Genomic DNA, 22683 nt, shown 5'->3' with positions numbered 1-22683 from the left:
ATTGGATAATTTAATATATGTTTCACTGTATTTAGCATGAATTTCTTTTTCATGTTTAAGAACGTCTTCCGCTAAAGTTTCAAGTGTAGTTCTGCGTGGTAGAACAGTGCTTCACTTTCAGTATTGCTTGCTTTGATTTATAATTTACCATCCTGCGTACAGGTGCTGAATGCGTAAGTGTTAGAATAGACACGAAAAAGGTTTCCGAGATGATCTCTCGCAAACTGGGCAAAGTAACCGACTAACCCCAGTTGTTCAGGTGAAGATCTTGCAATACAAAGTGTATATGAAATGAAGAGAATGAGCAATGCCAAAGAGGAAAGGGAGGAAAAATAATTCTGCCTCCTTAGCCAACTTGATTGTTATTGCACAGTGCTTACGGTGTTTTCTGGGCCTCCACATGTAATCAATACCCCCAGGCAATTTTAAGCGTGATCAGTTTGGATGGATTATTGCTTGGCAGGAAGGCTTTTGCATTGATCCTCTCATCATGTCAATCACTGACAGTGACAACTCTCAACTCTTCAAATTCCATACATCAGCAAGTGCTGTTCACGTTCTGGCTGCTTCAGAAACAGTGTGAGTCGAGAGGCTGCTGCGGTATCTGCTGAGACTGGGCTTCTTATGTTTTAATGCACACTGTAATGTATTTCAAGGCACAGTGCGATTTCAGTGCTGTGCATCATTCATTCCTCTGTACAGTTCTCTACCGCTCTTAAAAGCCACAACAAGAGCCAACACATTTTATTTCTATGCAGAGGAGACTTTGCATCACTGTATTTACAAAAGTGTACTGATGTAAAGATGGATATAACAAACTTTATTTGCTCTTAATCATAATAGGTAATAGGTCATGTTATGAAATTACTTTTGTTTACTTTTATCATACAGTTAGACCAGAAACAGCTCAACCACACAGTCCCCTGTGTCAACATGTGAGAGAATGTCTGTGAAGTCAACATGTGGCGATGGGATCTCTACAATTTGAAACCAGAGATTAAGCATTAAATTGAGTTGCTGAAATAATAACAGCTGCATGTTAAGCTGCAAATGTTAGCCTTTGATTTCAGTGGAAACTGAACAAGAGCCCACTCTGCCGAATTTGTCAAGTGCTACTGCCGGAGTGGTTTAGCAAGCCCTGCCTTTATTGGTTCTTGCAGCTCCTAGCAGAGCTGGCATCTCATCTAATGAAGAGCAGATAGCAGAGACTGGTTCAAATCAGTGTTGGGAAACTGGGGCTGGCTGGTGAAACACAGAGTGAGTTGTAATATCCTCAATTTCTCCCAGCTGGAGCAGGCTAGAAGCATGTAACCGATAGTGTCCCCATGCATATTTTACACTACAGCCCAGGTGTAACGTTTCAGCACTTGCGAAGAGCTGAACAGATTTGACAAAGTTAGGCTGTAGGACACGAAGAAAACGAGCACATAGAGTGAAACTGCTAAATCTTTACGGAGGTTATTTAGTTCTTCTCTTTATTCTAGAGGAACTTTACGTTGCTGTACATAACTCTAACCATAAAAACACACTACGCCCCGTGCAACAGAGAATATGTTTATGACAAGGGATGAAAGCACTTCATTTCCACAGTGATCACTTTCTTCACCAACACTTTCTTTATGTTTTTTTGGTTGCTTCCTGTCTAAATGTCTGTGATTGGTCAGACTGATACCATTGCTAGAAAAAAATCACTTCATGTCATTTGGTGCTTTTCTAAAATGTTAACCTGATTCACTCTTTTTTTGGGGGGGGGGGGGGGGGGGGGAGGTGGGGCTTCAGTTGTGCACCTTGCAGTCACTTTTCATTTCTCTTATATGGAAAAAGTTCCTGGAAATGTTTTAACAAACCGCTCCACGTATATATGCGAGCCCAGCCTCAATCAGGTCTGCCCAAAGTCACGTCGTGTATCCAAATCTTTGTCAACATGTTCTATATTTCAGAAATTGGCCTTTAGATCGGAGTTGGTGTGTGTCTGACATAAAAGGAGGGGTGAAAGAAAGTCAAGAGAGTGGATCATGATGTACATAACAACACTGCAATTACTGGCAACTCTATAGGCCCATACACCAATAACACAGTTAAACCAGCCAATTAAAGTTGAAATAAGTCAATATTTACCATTATATAACTTAATTGCAAAACTCCATTTTCTCATAATGGGCTCTGATAATGAGGAAGCTCTCCGTGCTCACGTGACTGAAGTGGAGCCTAATCATTGGACTTTTACAGTCAGTCATGACAGTTTATTGGCATGGAATTCCATAATGGCGCGGATCAATTGCAAACCGGGAGGCTTTCCTCTCAGCTGGATTTGACACATATGAATAAGTGCCGCTGAGGGGGAGCAGGCTTGTGTTGAGAGGACTCAATCCCAGATCGCGCAGCGCCATGTTAACCGGCGTGATATTCATCTGCCGAGGAATAATCTCGAGACGAAACAGACTGCGACGGCAGGTACGAAACCTAATAGGAACCCTCGAACTTTCCTGCGTTAGGACAGGGGGGTGAACACAGTCTGAACAAACAATGCCAACACGTTCTGAGAATAAAAGATACCATCAGGCTCGTGCCCTTCTTATAACTCCTTCTCCGTTGAGATCTCTGTGTTGGGAATAGAATAATATAAGGCTTGAGGGGGCAGGTTGTGAGATAAAAGGCCACATCACAATGATGATCTCTATCGATCGGCAACCTTGGGCACACAGAGGAGATCCGGCATTTGTCACGTTGAAGCCGAACCCAATAGCTGATCCGCGCCGCTCTCTGATGAATTGGCCCTGTTCGCCAAGTTTGTTTAATTGATGACGTGTTCCCTTTCAGGTGGACCACCACTATGCTCCGCGCGTCCATTGATTTTTCTGAAGCACACCCCCTAACCTTTCTCCGGAGCTTCTCTTCCTTTAAGCTCCCAAGACAAACCCACCCCCGCCTCGACTAGACCTCTGCGACATGGAGTGTACTTCAACCTGCTTCTGACCAGCCGGTTAGACTTCCAGTGATGGATATACAGTGCCCCTTTGTTAGCATAGAGGCCTACTAGGTGTATCAACTTAAAAGTATTATGAGAAGTGAGCAAAAGTCAAGTCTCGGCTCACATTCCTCGAAGAAGAGATGGAGCAGGGAGCTGAGAGTTGTGCTAAAATGCACACATTTACACACACACAGGTGCACAAAAGTCATCTCAGATGTACATGAATATCAAAACTGTCACTGGCGCCCATTAGAGCTGTGGTTTTGTGACTTAAATGAATAGTGATGTGGAACTTTCTGAATCCTTCTCACTTTCTTAGCCCTCTGTGGTGAGTGCCGTTAAATGTAGGTTATAATAACCACCGACTACTGTTGTGCGCATGCAGCAGAGTGCATTAAAAGGATTTTTTTAATGTGAACTAGTCACCACAGGCATCTTCTTCGGTGAGCAATATACCGAGCTGTTGATCCCGCTCCGCACCAAACTCTTAAAACGCTCACCGGGCTATGGAGCGGTATACGCTTCAGCGACTCTCAACAATCCATACAGGAAAGAATTTGAATTTGTAAACCACACAATCCTATTCCAGGGGATCTGGAGTGCGTAACTTTGTCATCTTGAGAGCCGGCATGAAAACTAACACTTGCTGGAGCAGCCAAGCGAACCAGTCAAGCGCTAGGTAGGCAGCTTTTGGCCATCAAAGGGAAATTCCAGCCTAATGGGGTTTCAGAGTTTCCAGTGTATCCCTCTGCCATCCGCAGAGAACACGATTACCTGAGGAGTGTTATCACACACACACGCACACACACACGCACACACACACACACACACACACACACACACACACACACACACACACACACACACACACACACACACACAGGTTTGTACTTCAGGTGGATGCATATGCTTTAGGGACTAATTCAAACAAATATAAAAGGATAGCAAGCGAAGCACCTGAGTAAGCTATGGATTGGCTCAAGTGCTGAGGCCTGGAAGTAAAAAAAACAACAACAAAAAAAAACAAGAGGAGCAGCACCAACAAAGGCAGTGAAATTGTGCAAAAAAGGCATACTTTTGGATTTAAAGCACCTATCTCAGATCCCGGAGCCTTGAGAATGGGATTGGATTACTGTCGGTTAGATTTACTCCTGTGGCTCTTCGCCACTACATCATCGTAGGGCCCCCTGCCTCTGGATCAATGGGGATATTTACTGCGCCTGTTTCAGGGAGACTTTCACAGTAGGCAGGGCATTAAACAAACAGCCGACAGCCCCGTCCCAATGATGGCCTGTCTGTTCACACTGTGCCATGCCCAAACGTCACACATATTCACTTCAAACAGGTAGCACACAAACACGAGTGAAGTGCAGATAAAACAAACCAAAAAAAATAAGGCCAAAGCAATTTGCTCGGTGTGCTGAACAAAGAGGAAAGCTGCCACATTTCAAGCAAAGAAAAAAAAAAAAAATATATATATATATCCCAGAGAGATGGAAAGGCATGTTATGTTTACTTTTAGATAATTAGCCTTGTAGCATGTGCTTGTTAAAGTGGACACACCTCAAATAATTGTCCGCATTCCCCTGGTTGCTCATAAACATTCTGTTTGGAACAGTAAAATGAAATTGCCCTTCACGTGTTAGACATTCCATTGTCATGTATTGCTTAATGGAAAAAAGTTTAGTTATGGAAATAACAATCAACAACATTGTCATATTTTCAATAGCTGGAAAGGCATCATAATTGAAATCACTTGAGGTAAAATAATGTCAAAGGATGTTTCTATGAAGCTACAGCCACGTCCTATTGAATTATATGATGAATCTGAGAAGAATTGCCATTATGGTGTCAAACAACAGTCTTCACATGCATGTCTGCTGGCTGTCTGCAAGACGTTGTGCTAAATGCTAGCGCATGAGTGCAAGAATGAGCGGAATGTATTTTTCGCCTGCCCAAATATGAGCAAAGTAAGTGCCTTCATAGAGAAGAACAGTCAGTATGAAATTTCTCCATTACTTGACAATTCCACTGACTAAGCCTGCGCTATCAGCTGACAGCGCAATGTCAAACAATGGGCCCACAAACGGCAGCACGCATTACCGAAACAGCCCCGAAGAGCTCCCGAGGTCAGACTCGCCTCCCCATTCACCAACATGAAAAGTAATATGTGTGTGAAACATAACACAAAACAATAAACACATATGGCTCAGTGATGAAAGCTGATGTAAGCTGGACTTTGATGGGCCAATCATCGCCTCAGCTGCGGTGGATAATGTGCTCACTGGCTTTGCAGCAGGAGTCATGCTGTACATTGTTGCCCTTTCTCCTCATACATGTTATTACATTTTAAGGTTTGAGGAGTCGCTCAGGTAATTAGCATGTCTAATAGCTGTAGCTTGAGCGTGTCAGCTGCTCAGAAACACCTGGTAGAAACCAAGCAGGCGTTCATTTCAATTGACAGGATGGGCGAACATTAAGGAACATTTAAATGAGATCGGTGGTTCTAACTGTATTATTTTTGAAATATTTAATGTCATGTTCTACAGACTGACATGTAAATGAGTGGAAGTCACGGTAATCTTATTTTATATAGTGAGGGATTGGCCATAGTCAAGTGAATCACATCTGCAAGTCCAGTTGCCACAGATAAGTATTGAAAAACTTGTTTGTTCTCAGTGATTAAAGTAAGCGTTAACTTTCATCTTGAACCTGATGTGGCTCCGTGTTGTCCACAGCAGGGACATGTTTTTCCTCCATCTCAAAGCACATTTGATGTAACTCTGTTTCGTCTTTCTTTTTTTATGTTCAGGAAAGTGAGAACGCGGGTGTTGTGTGGGAGTGTGGGAGTGTGAGATTGTGCGTGTGTGTTCGCACACATGTCGACCATGTGTCAAGCGTACTGCTCTGGGAGGGCTGAATGCTGGGAGGAGGCCACTGTCACTTTACTGTGGCATTCACACACACACACACACATGAAGATTTCACTGAATCACACACAGCACCAGCCAGACACATCACTGTCTCACACGTCCTTGCTGCCACAGCGGTATAGGAAGGCACGTTAGTTATAAAGTGAAATGCCTTGGCTTGGACAAACACAGGTTATCTCACACACTCACATGTGATCTCTAAATCTACTGTTCTATTACACAACAGCCATGACAAGTTTAAAGTTATTATGGTATTGTTTCATCAGGGATTGTACATGAGTTTAGCTGAATGCTAATCCTTGCCACAAAGTCATTCATTATTTGAAGTTGTGTGATATGAAAGTCATCGAGATCAGGAGTCTCCTCACCAAGTATACGAAGTATATCTAGTTTTAGATTGTGTGATTGCTATAGATTTGATTAAACACAATCGATTAAGGATGACATGTTTTGCTTGGAAAATATTTTTTTATAAAATAGCCTTTTGTATATTCATTACATATTGCTAGAAATATTGCAGTACTTTTGTGTAGAATACATTGTTAAATTTGATATAGTTCTGATATGTTTCATTCTTACTTCCATGTACAGTTCAGATCTTCAGATGTAAAGGATGGCCAACACATCATCAGCTGCAATTGTATGATTTTTTGTTTTTACTAATGTATTGAATGATCTAGGCAGTAGAACACACACACACACACACACACACACACACACACACACACACACACACACACACACACACACACACACACACACACACACACACACACAGAGGAAAAGTCCAAGGTAGATACAAGAATATATATATTTTTTTTCAAATTGAAGTACAGGCCAATGCATAGCATAAAAAAATATTTTAAGGTGGAAAATGAAATGATTCTTGATGGATTTTTTTTAAGGGATTTTTGTTCCAAGCTAAATATCTGGTAAAAATGAATGTGTCACAAAAGAGAAGGCACATTTCTTTTCGGGAAATAAATGGGCTGTAATTTCGGAAAATCTAGGTATGCAAAAGCAGTTAATTTTGAAAGTTAACTGCAAATTTCTAATCAAACAATCTATTGTATTAATAGTGAAATGTCAAATAAAAAAAGCTAATTAATAAAGAGTTAAATACAATTGATTTGAAATGAATTGACAAAATAATAGAATTTCATTTTTCCAAAGTTAGATAAGACGCTGCGGTTCTCTATAAGGCCCACAGGACACGATATGTTGCCTGGACCTTTTCTTCTGCCTTAATCTTTTCAGCATAGACATTTTGAAAAGTTCATAATGAAAAAAAAAAGAAGGATTTTGAGAAATTTAAATGACAATAATAATGATAATGTCTTCCTATCCTTCCTTTGATCATATATATCTGATATTTCAGTTTGAATTCATGGAGATAAAAGGGTGAGAGAGAAAGGGAAGACATGGTGCAGATAAGGAAACCATTCAAACACACACCTGTTCTCTTTTTTTTATTTAAGAAGGTTTTGATTGAGTGATGAGTTTGCACTCTGACGAGTAGCACAGATGCAATAACAGAGAACCGACTCTGCAAATTGTAGGAGTGGTACGCTGAAAACAATGAAAACAGCACGTGATAGATAGTTCAGTCAAAAGGTTAACGGTAACTCACAGACAAAACGTCTTGTTTTTAAAAAGTGCATTCACAAACATGACAAATTACTCTCAACTCATGATGTCTATTTTTATGTGATACAAAATATGCATACCTGTTTTAGATTTGTCTGTATTTCTATACATAGATATTTCTTCAAAAGGATCACTTCTTTTTTCTTTTTACAAAGGTTAAAAGCAGGGTTGTGGTCATAGCAGCTTCGGATATCTCTAGCCTCTTTACAATGTAACGAGATACACATAGTCTCAACAGATATCCAAATAAAACCTTCCATTTTCTCTGTTGTTCAACTCAAACGACATACTGTCTTTATTGAAAGAGATATTCATCAGTGAAGCCTGCAGTTTAGAAAAGAAATGGATCAATAAAATGCTTGGGCCATTAAATATATTTTTGTATACCCGCTTTTTTTGTCAATATCATAAATACTAAAGACACAGGACAATATTATAAGACAATGCTGGGAGACTAAATGTAAAGATTAAAATAGTTCAAACATTATTTTTTTCAAGTTTTCTAGTTCATGAGAAAAAAAAAGATCAGGCGAGCACAGAAACACTATACTTCAGTCTTTTCTTCAGTCTATCCACGGCCCTTTTATATTTAAAAGAGCATTCATAAACAAAGATGCCAGACAAAGGCCAGACTGTCTTTTCTGTTTTAGTCCTGTCCAGATAAGATGCTTGCCCATCATCAATGAGGCAGGATCCTGGTTTTCAAAGGAATTCATAAAAGCAGTCAAACATACTGATAAAAACCAATAAGTACCATGCAAATCTTGCAAGACGACATATTCTCAAACAAGAGACAAAGTATTCTTCGTATAGGCGAAATATCAAGTGAGGAGGGAATGGGTGAAAGGCAAAGACCTCTAATCAATACTAAATACTATATTTCCAAAACCAAACAAAAAATATTTAATCTGTACATAATATAGTACGCATGAGTTCGGACTGGATCAACAGTTTCGTTCCTTGTTGTTTGACTCTTAGTCTTTGCCAAACGCCTACCTTGGAATAATACAGAAAAGTCTTTTTAATTGATCCCAATCTCTTTGTTCTCCTCCATAAATCTGGAGAAGGGGCGGCTGGCCCCGACATCCAGACCAGCCTTCTCCAAACCCATCATGGTAGGGCTGCTTCCGTTGTGAACACGGTCCATTCCTCCCGGCATGGGTCCCAATGAAGTGATTCCTGCACCGCCGAGGCTGACGGGCAGCTGGGTGATGCCTCTATTCTGGATCACAGAGATCTCATTGTTCTTCATAGCCAGCCCGTTGGTGATGGCGGCCGCGTACTGGTTCCAGAAGCCTGGGTCGACGTTCATGGCCCGAGCCGCCAGATCCTTCTGGAACATCTCACTGAACTTCATGGCATCCCCGCCCAGCAAGGCCATAGGATTCTCCACAGACAGTCGCCGACCCCTTCGGGCTGGAGCATTGTTCCACATGTGAGTTCCCATGTGAACCTAAAATTAGCAAGAAAATAAAAAGAAACATCCTGAGTGTGTCATCTTGAGTCGCAAATCTTACATCCAAGGCAAACACGCCACACAAGCAAACATTTTATGGGTGGGAAATGGAAGGAAAAAGGCCAAAATGAAATGTAAAAACAAACAAGCAAACACATTTGATATTATTTTGGGGTACATTCAAATATGTAAATTGACTTGTGCACAGATATCATAAACCATTAAGGTAGCGCCCACATTTCAACTTGGAGACCAGAACAAAGAGAAACATTAAAAGTGATGGCAAGAGCGGGGACATGCAGTACTCCAAAGGTCTTTAGCCAGGCTCGACCCCAGTAATTGGCATGCAACTTTGCAACCACAATGACCCCATATATGTAAAATTATATTTGATGCTGCATTAAATGGGCTCGTACCTTCAGATTGCCCTTTGTGGTGAAAGCCCTTCCACAAATATTGCAGGCGAAAGGTTTTTCCCCAGTGTGTGTGCGCTCGTGGATTTGCAGAGCACTGGCTGAGGAAAAATTCTTCCCACACGAGTGGCAGTTGTGCTGCTTAGGCGTGCGTCGTGGAGGAGGGGGAGCCAACATGGGGTTGATGCTGGGGCTCATGTTGCTCTGGGGTGCTGCAGCGGGAACCTGGATCCCCACTGGCAGGTGAGAGTTGTCGCTCAGAGACACTGACCTGCCGTGTCCATTCATTTCCATTTTGATCATGTTTGATGCCGTGCTGGCCAAATTAGGAGTGCTCAGCCCTGAAAAAGACGAAATGCATGTTAGAACAGACTTGAAAACATACAAACTACGCTTCCCTGCTGAAGCCACACTACATTAATTAGGCTAATAAGACTTTGTTTTTGTTATGAATATATATACTATCAATATATCAACATATCACATTTCTCCTAATACCTATCAATACATAACATTATATTGAGTACATGTTTTCACTATGAGTACAACATTTTAGTGATACCTGAACATTAGATAAATAGAGATATATAATTAAATCTGTAACATGCATTAAGTTAAAGTTGATTTTGTACATACACACCTCGATCTCTATTTAGAAACAGCATGCTGAAGTGGCTCTCCTCCTTGATAAAGTGCCTGCCAGGTTGAGTGGCAGTCAGGTCAAGGGCCCCAGTGCCTTCAGTTGCAGAAAGCGGAGATGGGGTCTCTGATTTTTCCGACTTCACTGTCGCCAGGCCAGATGTATTGTTCTCCTGGCACTCGTCTATTGTCATGGCACTGCTGTTGTTATTATTGTTGAATGTAGCTGGGGACTTGGATCGCTGGCTCTCAGAATGGCTGTGAGCTGGGGACAAATGCTGCATAGAGCCAGAGGACTCGGAGAAAGCAGGGCTCCCCAAGCTTTGACCTTCAGCATCCCCCAATGCAGACAGGGAATCAGTGGCAAAGCAATCAGTCTCTCCTCCAAAGCTGATGCCGTTCTGCGTAGGCCTTTGGCCAAAAGAACGCGTCATGTTGGCAGTGGAGTCGATCATCTTCATCTGGTTCTCCATTGCAGCGATGCTGGAGATGATGGAAGTTGGTGGGGAGCTCCCAGGTGAATAAGGTTTACATGGGTCTACTTCTCCCTCTCTGAAGTCGGCTTCATCTTCCATAGCTTGCTCCATTTCATCCAGAAGGTCATCATCATAATTACTCATCGCATCTAAACTCTTCTCGTCAAAGGATAGGTCAGTGTCCATCTCCTGCATGCTCTCGGGGACTGGGGTGTTGGAGATCTGCCCTCCCATGTGCATGCGGATGTGTTGCTGCAGTACAACGGCATTGGTGAACTTCTTCTGACATATAGGGCAGGAGTGCTGGACCCGAAGTGGGGGTTTGGATCTATGGACACCAAAGTGTGTTTTCAGGTTTCCCTTAGTGGTGAATGCTCGCCCACATATCTTGCATTTGAAAGGCCTTTCGCCAGTGTGGATGCGATAGTGCATCTTGAGAGCACTCTGGCAGCTCAAAACGCGATGACAGATGACACACTGATTTGGGTCAGTCATCTTCTTGTCAATGTTCTCGACAAGCTGCTGCAACTTTGATGTCTCTGAGGTTTGCATAGAGTCTAAGAGGCCTCCAAAAGGAAACTTGGCCTTGAACTGGTCTGAGAGCATGGGAAGGACAGGATGGGAGACAGGGTTAGAAGCAGAATTAGGGCTAGCGATGGGTTCACTGACCTGGCCACTGCTGGACGATGTGGTGGAGTTGACGGTAGAGGAAAGGACCACTTGACTTAGTGTGGTAGTGGTGGTGGTGTTCTCTCCTGGCCTAGAGCAGCTTGGTGGAAGGAGAACACCTTCAGATTTCAAGAGAGGCGGTGCATCATTCCCTAGACTGAGTTTTGGGGAAGGTGAAGTAGTGGTCATGCCAGAGTCAATAAGAATATTAGGGGATAAAGATGCACACTCGCTTAATGGTGGAGATGGCCTCTGAGGGGACCTGTTGAGCGGTGTGAGGCTTGGAGACTCGCCGAAACCTCCCATCATACTCGGCAGTGTGGGAGGCAGCTGGAGTCCGATTGAGGTGGCAGCAGTGGGGAGGACAGGTTTGCTGTCTAGCCATGTGGTTACAGGTTTTTCTGGGGGCAAAGACATTCCATATGGGATGCCTGAGCTTGTGGGCACGTTGTCCAGGTACTCTGGCACAGGGTAGGGGTTCATCTGAATATGTGGGTACTTTTCTTTGTGCCTCTGAAAGTGGACTTTCAGGTTTCCCTTGGTGGAGAAACGGTTGCCACATATGTTGCATTTGAAGGGCCTCTCTCCAGTGTGTGATCGCAGGTGGATTTGTAGGGCGCTGTCACTGCCAAACACCTTGGCACAGAACCGACACTTATGCTTGAAGAAGGGGTCCTCAGAGCTGGGCTTTGTGTCAAACACAGAAACATTTGGAGGCTTCCCCTTGCGGTGCTTCATCATAGCAGAGAGGGGGTCGAGAGCGTTGGCTGTGGCTGCTATGCTGGCCAGCGGGTTGGGAAAGATAACGCTGCTGGGTGAGCTGTGAGGTATCAGCGGTAGACTGGAGGCAGAGCTCAGGAAGCTGCTGTGGCTGAGTGAGGGAGGGGTGGTAGAGTTCCTTGGAAGAGCTGAGCTGCTGCTGATGCCACCAACTCCTGTTGCACTACAACTAGTGCTAATGTTGTTTGTGAGTGAAGATGAGCAGGAGGGAAGTAGAGATGACAATCCAGTACCACTGGGCGAGGAAAACACCGAGTTATTTGAGCATGTGTTGGGTATTAAAGAGTTAGACTGTTGACTGCTACTTTGTGGTGTCTGAGAGAGGGGTCCTTCTATCGCTGAGGTCAGGGATGAAGGGTCTTGACCACTGAGAGTGGCTGGCAGCCTAACAGGCAGCTGATGGACAGGGGGAGTGATGAAGTTGTGTAGTTGAAGCTGACTTGCGACAGTAGGGGCGCAGGAGGATACAGGCCCCTGGTTTCCCGCAGCATTACTGTGATGGTGGTTTAGAGCAGACTGTGAGGCAGGCTGTCTGTTCATCAGAGCCACCTGATTTCGTATTTGTTCTATCAACTGCAGCTGGTGTATCTGCTGCTGCTGGAGGGCCATCAGTTGGTCCAGGATCATGGGAATAGCCATGGTGGAGACCCCGCTGCCCACTGCTGCCTTTACGCTCTGTGAAAACTGGGCAACTGCAACCCGGGTGCCATGCAGGGTCTCCAAGGTAACATTGGTGCTTGGCATGGCGTAGCTTGTAACAGTGGAGGGGACAACATCATCGAGCTGAGGTAGGGAGCCGTCTGGCTCAGGGGATGCCACGTCTGTCTCTTCAGGATCCATGTTTTTTTCTGGTGATAGCTCTAGCTCCATCGCCTCGTCCTCTTTTTCTGGGGCATTGACCCCATTTAATGTTGCTGGCTCTGGGATGTCATCCCCCTCACCAGCAGAACTGTGGTTGCCCTCCCTGGGGTCCTCGCTGTCAGCCTGCTCACTAGAGCAGCTGGGTACAGGGGAGAGCTCTGCAGGGTACTCTTGGGAGGGGTTAGGTGTGTTCTCATTGTCATTCACTATGAGCACCAGGGGGTTTTTGGTGCAACTCGTTAAATGTTCACAGAAGTCTGACCACTTGAAGAACTCAGCGCAGCACTTCTCACATATATGCGTCTCCTCACTGCCGCTGCGGCTCTCATTCCCGCTGTCGGCATCCTCCAGCACCTCACCTCGGGCTAAAGGGAGGGGAGGGGGTCAGGAGAGTAGAGGGGGATAGGAAAAGAGGGAGCAAAAAAAGAAGAATTAATGAATAAATAATCAATAAAGAATCAACACATATTTTGCAGTGCAGTGCTGCAAAGATTTAACCTTTGTTTTTTTTTCTCTCTTTTAACATAACCAAAATCAATATTCTTTTTATTTTTTTACTCTGAACAAATTGCCCTAGTTCACCAATTCTCAAGACCCAGGTTTGTGCATTCGCACCCTATCCATAGAGCCAGCTAATAATTTTCTTTGTGCAATCCATCAAATTATGAGAGCCTATCAATTGTGGATACTGCCGCTTAATGAAATTCCATAGAACCTATTGATTTCCAATATTTCATACAATTCAGAGTTGCCTCATCTGTTGGGTACAAATCAGGACTTTGATGGCCCCATTAGGATTCCCCTCTGCTATCAGGCCCAGTCATTTCCACCTGAATTTCAAATGCCTTGGCCTTTTCATTTAGCATTGCAAAGGTAATACTTTAGCCCTGAACCTCAGCAAGGGAATCTATACTGGAATACTCTTTTGTTATCATGATTACAATTGTGTTGTCAAAAGTAAAAGCGGAGATCTCTTGACGATGTTGCACTCGACCATTTCCTGCACCATTCACTATTAAATAGGACACTTTAAAATGTGTGCAAACAAAATATGCATTTTAAATTACAGCCACTTTCAGTTAGTTTTAAAATGTTTTGAAATACAAAACACTACTTTTCAGTTAAGAAATCCCCAGTGACTCTCTCTCTCTCTCTCTCTCTCTCTCTCTCTCTCTCTCTCTCTCTCTCTCTCTCTCTCTCCATGCTCTATGAAATAAGACTCAACAAATTACATGCTAGTGCCATGGCAGCAACGTCTCTGATTAGTTACACATGTTTAATCACAGTTGTAGGAAGTCACTTCCTCTTCCACATGCAACCATCAAGAGTCAAACAAGCCGACGCAAGCTCTGAGCATGGACCCAATTCACACCTGATCAAAACCATGTAAGACGAGCCTCCCTTGTTTGTTTATTTTTTGTGTGTTCAAGCATAGTCGTACTCTATGTGTGCGTATGTGTCGTTCTTGGCCGTATACACATTTCCCTTTCATTACGAGTGGGAAGTGTGCTCAATCACTGCAGCAGCACCCTGCATACTTTATTTCAGAGTCTCCTGTTCAGTTTATACTCAAAGACCCAGCATATCGAATGTTGGCAATATAACTATGGATACACAAATTCAACTTTTGTATATACACTTTAGACTATAAAAAAATATTAGGACTATTTCATAGGCATTATTGCAAATAAACGTAATTTATATCCCGAAAAAGATGGTCACTCTAAAAAAGCTGCTATAAAACAAGGTTAAGTTGATGGTTAGGTGACTTAATAATTCTTGAAAAATGGGCTCATAAAAAAAAGGGTTTGTAATTATTAGTAAAGTGAGTGTATATCCAAGCACACACACACACAGACACACACATTCCTGAATAAAGTAAGTCATTTACTTAATTTATGCAAATGCTCTTCTACTAATCATAGGAGTGCAACTCACCCAATAGGCCTGAGCTATGCACGTAAACGATAAAAATACACGTCAAGAATGATGTTACCTCTAAAAACTGCCAAAAAATACTGCACATTAACAGACCGCACATGTTTACTCAACATTATAGGTCTCACCTTGTGTTGCAAGTGAGTAATCATGAGCTTCATACAGTGCTTATGCTCATTTAAAAGGTCAAAATGGAGCGAACCATGGTGAGGCAGACATGAAACATTTGTGCCAATTACAGTGACTCATTAGTAAAGAAATGCATCACTCCTGTAATTTCTGGCCAAAGGGGGCATGAGCTATCAAGGTCTGGTGTCTGTAACTTAATTAATTATCAACAGAAAGGCTTTGGATGGGCTCCGTGTTCGCATCCTCACTGGGGGCAGGGCTGACAAAACAAGATATTATTTTATCTTGTAGGTTGCCAGGTTAAATTAGAAAAAAAATGTATAAAGCATGCTTAAGGGATATAAAATGAAAGATCCTTTTCATTTTGGGTTGTGCATTATTGCTTCTTTGTAATATCAATGTCAAATCCCTCCTTGATTTTCCAGCCACACGTCAGCAAACTCACTATAAAAATCCAATTAAATCAAAAGAAATAATGGTCATTTTCTTAATTTCTAATATACACCATATTATTTACCTCAAGTGAAAAGGAGCAAGTGACTGGAAACGTCAGCGACACGTGACAGCAGGCTCAAAATCTCTTTAGCCCAGCAGCGGACAGCAGAACTCATTTCCATAATTGAGGGTTGAAAGGTCAACGCAAATGAGTAGGAATTGTGTTGAGCTGATTAGTTATTAGAATGGTATTACTGTCAATCTCTTTTATTCATTCATACAATTACAAGGGGGGGGGTCTTTGTATGCCTCTGACCTCACACACACACACACAAACAGACACACACTGACACGTTTTTTGATACACGTATGTGGACAGACAAAGAACAAACACAAGTTACGTACATACGTACGGAGATAAACACATACAGTATGTCACATTTACAAACACACACACACACACACACATTATTTTAGTTGGAAAATAAATAACTGTAGTGTGTATAAGTGTGCTTGCACAGGCCTACCGTGTCAAATTGACCCTGTTTAGAGATTTTCTGACCTAAAAATAGAGAAATTGTGTACTTTAAATTATATTTTGTCAACTTGATTTTTTAAATTCCTGTTTTTATTTCACAAATGTCTTTCCCTCTTGGCATTTTCAGTTTTGCTGTGATGTTAATTGTAAGCACAATCAAAGGAATATTGTGAAGAATACTACACCATTAATAGCTTAACAAGAAACAACATTCAGTGATTCAGAGGTGGGATTGTGCTCTGGTTTCTGGCAGTTTTCACATACAAATGAAAAATAATTAAATGGTAAAATTACACAATATTACAATACATTCCACACCCGTGTGCCACTTAATTATTTGTATGCTTTTTTTAGGAAATATTATAACATTGCGCATGCCAATGAGCTGAAAATAACACCATTCACTCCTAAAACAGTGTGTGGGGTGCCATTGTGTTGTGCAGCTGTGTAAAGGCGACATTTTGTGTTTTTTACGTGTTTGCAAGACAGTGAAAATGTGTGTGTGTGTGTGTGTATGCGTTGGGGGAGGGGGGGTTGACTGGTATTGATTTTCCTATAGCATGAGAAAGGAAAGGATGAGAAAAAAATCCAATCCGTTTTTCATTCCTTTAAGAGTCTTCATTTACTCAGATGCAAATATTCAATAGGGGGATTGTAGACATCGAATCTGAGTGTCCGCTATCTTGCTCAGCAATCTTTGGCATGCTAACTGAAACCGCTAATCTGGCATATTATATCAGATGAGGTATTCATGCTTTCCACTGACTCCGTGAAAGCCACAGAGACGAGCATTGAGCGAAGCATTGTGCAATTACAAATTCTCCCATTCTTAACAATTTCCAGATTCACCTAATGAACACACAGACACACACACACACACACACACACACACAGACACACACACACACACACACACACACACACACACACACAAGCAGACACTGGTAACATTTACTCTATGTCAAGGTAAAGTTTTTGAAAAAATTGGTAATTTCAAGAGTATTGCATCCCTAAATTGAAACTATTTTCCCTTTAAACATTTTGAATTTCATTTACATTAATACTGACAGTGAGAACAGTTATCTCAGAGAAGGCCTCGCACTGCTAGAACCGCCCCTCCTTCTGCCCCTTTAAAATGCATTCTTCTCAAGCATCTGGGGATAGCTTAGGACCCTTAAAGAGAGATGCATCACTGTAGGGCTAAGTTGAGAGGGGAGGACCAAAATACAAAAAGGAAAAAAGAGGCCTCCAATCTATTCTCCTAATAAATTACCAAATGATTTTATTTAAGATACATATAATATATGTACGTTTTTTTGACAGACATCCTTTTGGACTGATGTATCGTGTGCGAGTTGCCGCATTTTAATCTGGTAATTCATCTGTCAGCACAGGATCATTCAGACCATCAATCACTCTGATATTACTTTGAATGTGCACTTGTGTGACGTGTTAATTCCCATTAAAAAAAGAGTGAATCTGTTTGTCACATTGTTAAACTATTGCATTCATTTCCTCTGCTTCTATCCATCAATATTTGCATGTTTTTTTTAAAGCAGCAGAACCTTTAAAAAAAAAAAAAATCTGCACAGTTCCTAAACATTAATGTCCTTGTGCCATAAACACATAAAACATCCTTGAATGATCCCATGCATCCTCAGACCAGCAGAGGCTTGAGCGTCCTTAGCACAGCTCTGTGTGGTTGTGTGTGTGTCATCGGCCTGGTCAGCCCTGCTGCAGAGTGGTACAGTCATATCTGCACTAACAGAGAGGCCTTTGTCATTGCCTGCAGATGTGGAGCAGCCAAAACATTAACGATTTGTTTGTGTAAGCATTTGCAATACAGTATTCAATGACGGCACTCGGTCCTGATGACTGTGTCACCCGTCAAGATGGCTCTCCGTCTTCTGGATGTGGATTTACAGAAACGAGGGGGAGGCTTTAGGATCTAGTGGACGCTCATCGTTAGCAAAAGACATATTTTTTAGATTCTGTGTTTTTCACATGGTGATCTTTGCTTTGGCTGAATTTAGATGGTTCGATTTCAATTTTCAATTTAAGGTAAAAAAATTATAAAAAATACACTCAAAAAGCAAAGCACCAGCTCTAACAAACTGCAACATCTCGGCTGTCAAACCCTTTGTCCGTGATTTTGCTTTCTGAACAAATCAGTGCTAAAATCACAGGCACATGCACGAACCAAATCATCTCGAGAAAAGCCACTGGTGACAAAATGCACCTTTCAGTTTGTGGCTTGTTAGCTTTCTTATGAATCCACAAATGTCTGCTGTTTTGCTCTACGTAAAATAGTCCTGTCAAGTTCTCCCTCCCAATCAGGCTATTGCTTGTTTGTGTGTGTTTTCAGAGCTGAGAAGTAATAGGACACAGCCATATTTGAGTGCCTTCTTTGGCACAACTATGTGGGTGGTCCAGAGGCCTGCACCCAATGGTGAGAGGGGATTAAAACAAAAGCCAAACAAAGCCCCACTGCAGGGGAACCATGTTGTCACTGTCAGCGGGGATTTCCTCACTGTATTATACTTTTTGCACCTCATAACTATACGTACATTCCTGCATCAGACTTTGTGTTGTAAAGCAAGGAGCTCTGCTGAAACACTGTGACTGTGTTCGACGATGCAATGCAGATTCTGATAGTAAATGTGAATTAGTCTGTAAAGAAAAGCATCAATAATAAGAACTCAAACCACATCTGTGGTCGTCCACCTGTTCAGTGAAAGCATGACCAGCGTGTCTTTTTCCTGAGGCGTCTCCTAAGATGTAGAAAATATGATTTTTACAACCAATAATATTGGTGGAACTTGATCCTGTACGTCTCCGTCCAGAGCTAGGAATATTGACCTTTCCTCTAAAAAACAAAGGAGTAGGCACAAGTGTGCCCATATGCAGTTACGTATGCCACCGCCTCCCACTCATTCCACGCGGACACCTTCAAAGACACTGGATGGATGCAGCGGGGGGGGGTGGGGGGTGGGGGGGGGGGGGGGGGGGGGGATGAAAAGCCCGTCAATGTTCACACTTTCTGGGACACGAGCGAGCTGTGCTGCCAAGGTCAACGGCACACACGTCCTAATTGTACAAGGAGCTTGACATCTAGAGGCATGGACCTGGCTGGGCCGGGGCTGGACAAAGGTTAAGTCAGCAAGCTTTATAAAAGCACTCCTAAGCAGACCCCCCCCCCCCCCTCTACCCAATCTGAACACACACACACATAACACACAACCCCCCCATGCCCCCAGGGGGCAAGTGTCCAGAAGGTCTGAGGCGGAGATGATATGCCAGACAGGGGCTTGTTGGCACTTGATTTTAGTTATTTCAGGGGTGCATCCCATTAAAAGAGGACTTCACTGAGCTACCGTGGACAGCAGAGTAGGAGAAATCCACACACAAAAGATCAGACCGAAATGAAGATTTGGTAAAAAAACAACAAATGAACACACATGAGGAGAACTTTATACCCAAGCTCTTGTGGTTGTTTCCTTGTTTTCGATGTCTGTTTTCATGAACTGTGCTGCGATCAGAGTGCGTGTCCTCGAGCACAACTTGAACGCCACTCGAACGCTCTGCTTCCCCCTTTCACAACCAACCCAACATCTTATGGATTTTAAGTCCAAATCAAGCGGCGACTGACGATTGGAGCTTCTGAATTCCTTCGACGTTATATGCAATGATTTGTCAAGGCCGGCGATCGATAGTGTCGTCAGGAGCTGCACCACGGCAATATAGGCAGCGGAGAATCTGATCATGCTGCAGTGATACAGCAGCAGTCTGACGTTTGTCGCTCGTCTGTGAGGAAGCTTTGGATGAGACATGGTGTTATTGGGCTTATTTAAGTGTGTATGGGCTCCGCTGTGCTCGGCCAAAGGCTTGGGATTGTTTCACTGCGACATCTGCCGTGAAAACAAGCGAGCCTAGTAATAGTGCCCCAACGAGGACAGGCAAGAACATTCCACGGCCACTTCCAGTCTGAAGCACAATGGCGTCAATCCTATAGGTTGCCCAGAACACTGTGTGTGTGTGTGTGTGTGTTTTTGTGTGTTAAAGCCACACATCCATGCAGGAATGTGAGTTTTAAAATGGAGAAAAGAGTGTATGGATTTTCCCCTTATTCTGGATGCGTCTTCCGACCGTTTTCTATATCACAAATCGCAGTAATGATTTTTAGATGAAATGTAAAAATCCTCCAAATTTTTACGACAAGCGAGAGGGGAAGCTCGCTTTTCATTCCACGATCCTACAGGAGAGCAACCTGAAGGACACTTTGTGGCTTTCATCGCAACCATGAAAGGCCATCTGAGCATTAAAACAGACACAATGATCGTGTTAAAATGTGAAACGCCCCGAAGTGACAAAAATCCACAGACTAGACCGGACAAAAGAGCCGAGAGTCATCAGTGTGATTCCCCAGCCCTCACACCAACGTTTCCCTATGCAGAGAGAGCTGCTCCCCAGAGACTACATCACACATTTCTATTGTAAAGAAGCCCTGCAAAGTGTGTGACTGTGTGTGTGTGTGTGTTAGCCAACATGAGCCTATAGTGAAGTATAAATAATCGCAGTGATTTGTTGGTAGCACCCAGCTATGGATACGATATAAATACATATTTCACAGTAAACACTAAGAAAAGTGATGATTTTAATATTAAATAACTACATTGTTATTGGTGTTTCTTCCAGTTATATAATGACACAAATAATTTATCCTTTTCCTCATAGATAAAATAAGATCGTCTTCTCTATTTATTGCAACATGTTTAGATAAAATACAGCAATTAAAAATACAACCATTTAAAATAATTGTACATTTTAAAAACAATCATGTATTAGGATCTAAGAACAATAACATTCCTAATAACATGTGTTCTGTTGGTCCTATAATTCCCACAGCATTACGCCTTGCATAAGATGTGACTTTAGCTCTGTAATGATCGTTTTATTGCGCAAAAGCCCGAGTACAGAATAAAAGATGAATGAGCCCCCTTTTTTTTCTCCACATGGCGAGGACGAGCCCTGTCAACCGGTCTTGTCGACATTGTGAGCAAAAGGGAACAAATCAAGTGTGCTAAATTTATGTGAGGGGGGGTAAACAAAAACATTTCCATAACAAAACGAGGCTTCGACCTGCAACAGGATCCGCATTTAGGACCAGACAGGCGCTGAGGGACAAAAGACACTAATGCTAAATTAAAATTAAAATAATAATAATTGAACCGGTTTAATTTTTTTTATACAATAAAAAATATAAGTTGTTGCACGACTTACTTCCATACCCGCTGAATTAAACATTGTACAAGGGAGAAATATTTTTCAACTTCTCAAAATGTGTGTGCAAGTGTATGCGTTTGTGCGTGTATTTTAGTGCGCGCGCATGCACACACCCCAAGTCAACTGTAAAATATTCCAAAGACGCATTTAATAAAACAGCTCCGACATTTGACACACAGTGAAGTATTAAATCAATTATATTCTAAAACAGGTCCGTCGTAAAGGCCTCCAGCACATAATAGAAATGTTTTACAGTGTTGAAAATGAATATGGCTGCTTTTAATCTTAAAAGTCTCCTCTCAGCCAGCAGCCGATTATGTGATGCAGGTTAAACTAAAACAAACACACAAACTTCCCCTAAACGAGAAACGCTCCAGTCAACTGAAGAGAGGCGTCTAACTTAATAACTGTATCATGGAAATATTAGAAATGATTGATCTATGTTTGAGAAATAAATCTTATCGGCTAACCCCAACACTAATCCAAATAAACCCAAACGACTTTCCATTTGAGGTGGACCTCGCAGAAAACAAAAGCTCCTAAAAACAGAGTGAAATGACGGAACAGAAGTCGCTGCAAAGCAGAGCTGTGATTAGGGAGGGGGGGTGGTGGAAAGTTGTCTGTGTTGAAAGAAGAGACCTCAGCTGATCAAATCCACTCACCGTGCTCGGAGATCACCCCGGCTATTGCGGGATCCTCGTCCGACTTGAGGTGCTGCGGCTTGGCTTGCTTGCGTCGGGACATGCTGCTGGCGTCAGTGCTGGCGATGCTTCTGCTCTTGCGCTCCGTGATGTCTCTGCGTTTTGCAGATACATCAGCGAAGAGCGAATGAATCGACACGCGCGCGCACACACACACACACACACACACTCACTAAAAAAAAAAAGAAAAAAAAAAAAAAAAAGTTCGCAAACGGCCTGGTAGCGGTGAGAGGAGAGAAGAAGAAGACAAATAATTTAGAAATGAACCGGTGTCTAACTGCTGCTGCTGCTGCCGCTGCCGTGCGTTGGATTGCGCATGTCGGTGTAATAATTACGATAGTGAATAATGCTTCGCGGTTAATGGCACCGTGTGAAGGTGGGGAGGATTGGCTGGAGTCCAGCGGACGCGCATTGGATATGGTAATGAGGGACGGACTAAGCAATTAGCCGCTTCACTCTCAGACTTTATCCGTCTCTTTTCTCTTTACTATCCGACCTCCCTCCAACAACACAACGCAACACACCAAAGCTCTTGTTATGCCCGGCTCACGGGGGTGGGGAGTGTGTGTGTATGTGTGTGTGTGTGGGGGGGGGTCTTCAACGGGGAACGTCAGGCTCCCTTTTTTCCCCCCGCAGCGCACTGCCTCACAAGTGCCGAGGATTCGCCTCCGCGTTTCTTCTCATCTTCATCACCCTGACCTTTACGATCCCCACTTTTAACCTCACAACTTCAGACAGCGTCGCACCGTAAAGTATAGATGTCGAGAGCTTTGGCTCAGTTCTGGCACTTTCTCTCTCTCGGTTACTTTTTTTA

The 22683-nt window shown here is 42.8% G+C and overlaps 1 protein-coding gene across 1 annotated transcript; it reads right to left on the bottom strand.

Annotated features, from left to right (window-relative positions):
* Positions 1–8572: 8572 nt before the first annotated feature.
* sall3a (spalt-like transcription factor 3a) lies at positions 8573–22457 on the bottom strand. The gene is made up of 4 exons (XM_076096427.1): positions 21831–22457; positions 10061–13210; positions 9424–9761; positions 8573–9004 (listed from the first exon to the last, which is right to left on the bottom strand). Exons 1-4 carry the CDS (start codon positions 21910–21912, stop codon positions 8573–8575), a joined length of 4002 nt encoding a protein of 1333 aa, XP_075952542.1. The 5' UTR covers positions 21913–22457.
* Positions 22458–22683: the final 226 nt, after the last annotated feature.

The sequence above is a fragment of the Anarhichas minor genome, unplaced genomic scaffold (assembly GCF_050575085.1).
Source record: "Anarhichas minor isolate MPS153535 unplaced genomic scaffold, ASM5057508v1 ptg000022l, whole genome shotgun sequence".
Lineage (NCBI taxonomy): Eukaryota > Metazoa > Chordata > Actinopteri > Perciformes > Anarhichadidae > Anarhichas > Anarhichas minor.
This window is presented reverse-complemented; position numbering and strand designations above follow the sequence as displayed.

Coding starts and splice junctions, on each gene's coding strand:
- sall3a (XM_076096427.1), bottom strand. CDS start 21,912: ATGTCCCGACGCAAGCAAGCCAAGCCGCAGCACCTCAAGTCGGACGAG. Junction 13,211..21,830: donor CGGGGTGATCTCCGAGCACG/GTGAGTGGATTT, acceptor CCCTCCCTTTAG/CCCGAGGTGAGGTGCTGGAG. Junction 9,005..9,423: donor CCACAAAGGGCAATCTGAAG/GTACGAGCCCAT, acceptor TGCTAATTTTAG/GTTCACATGGGAACTCACAT.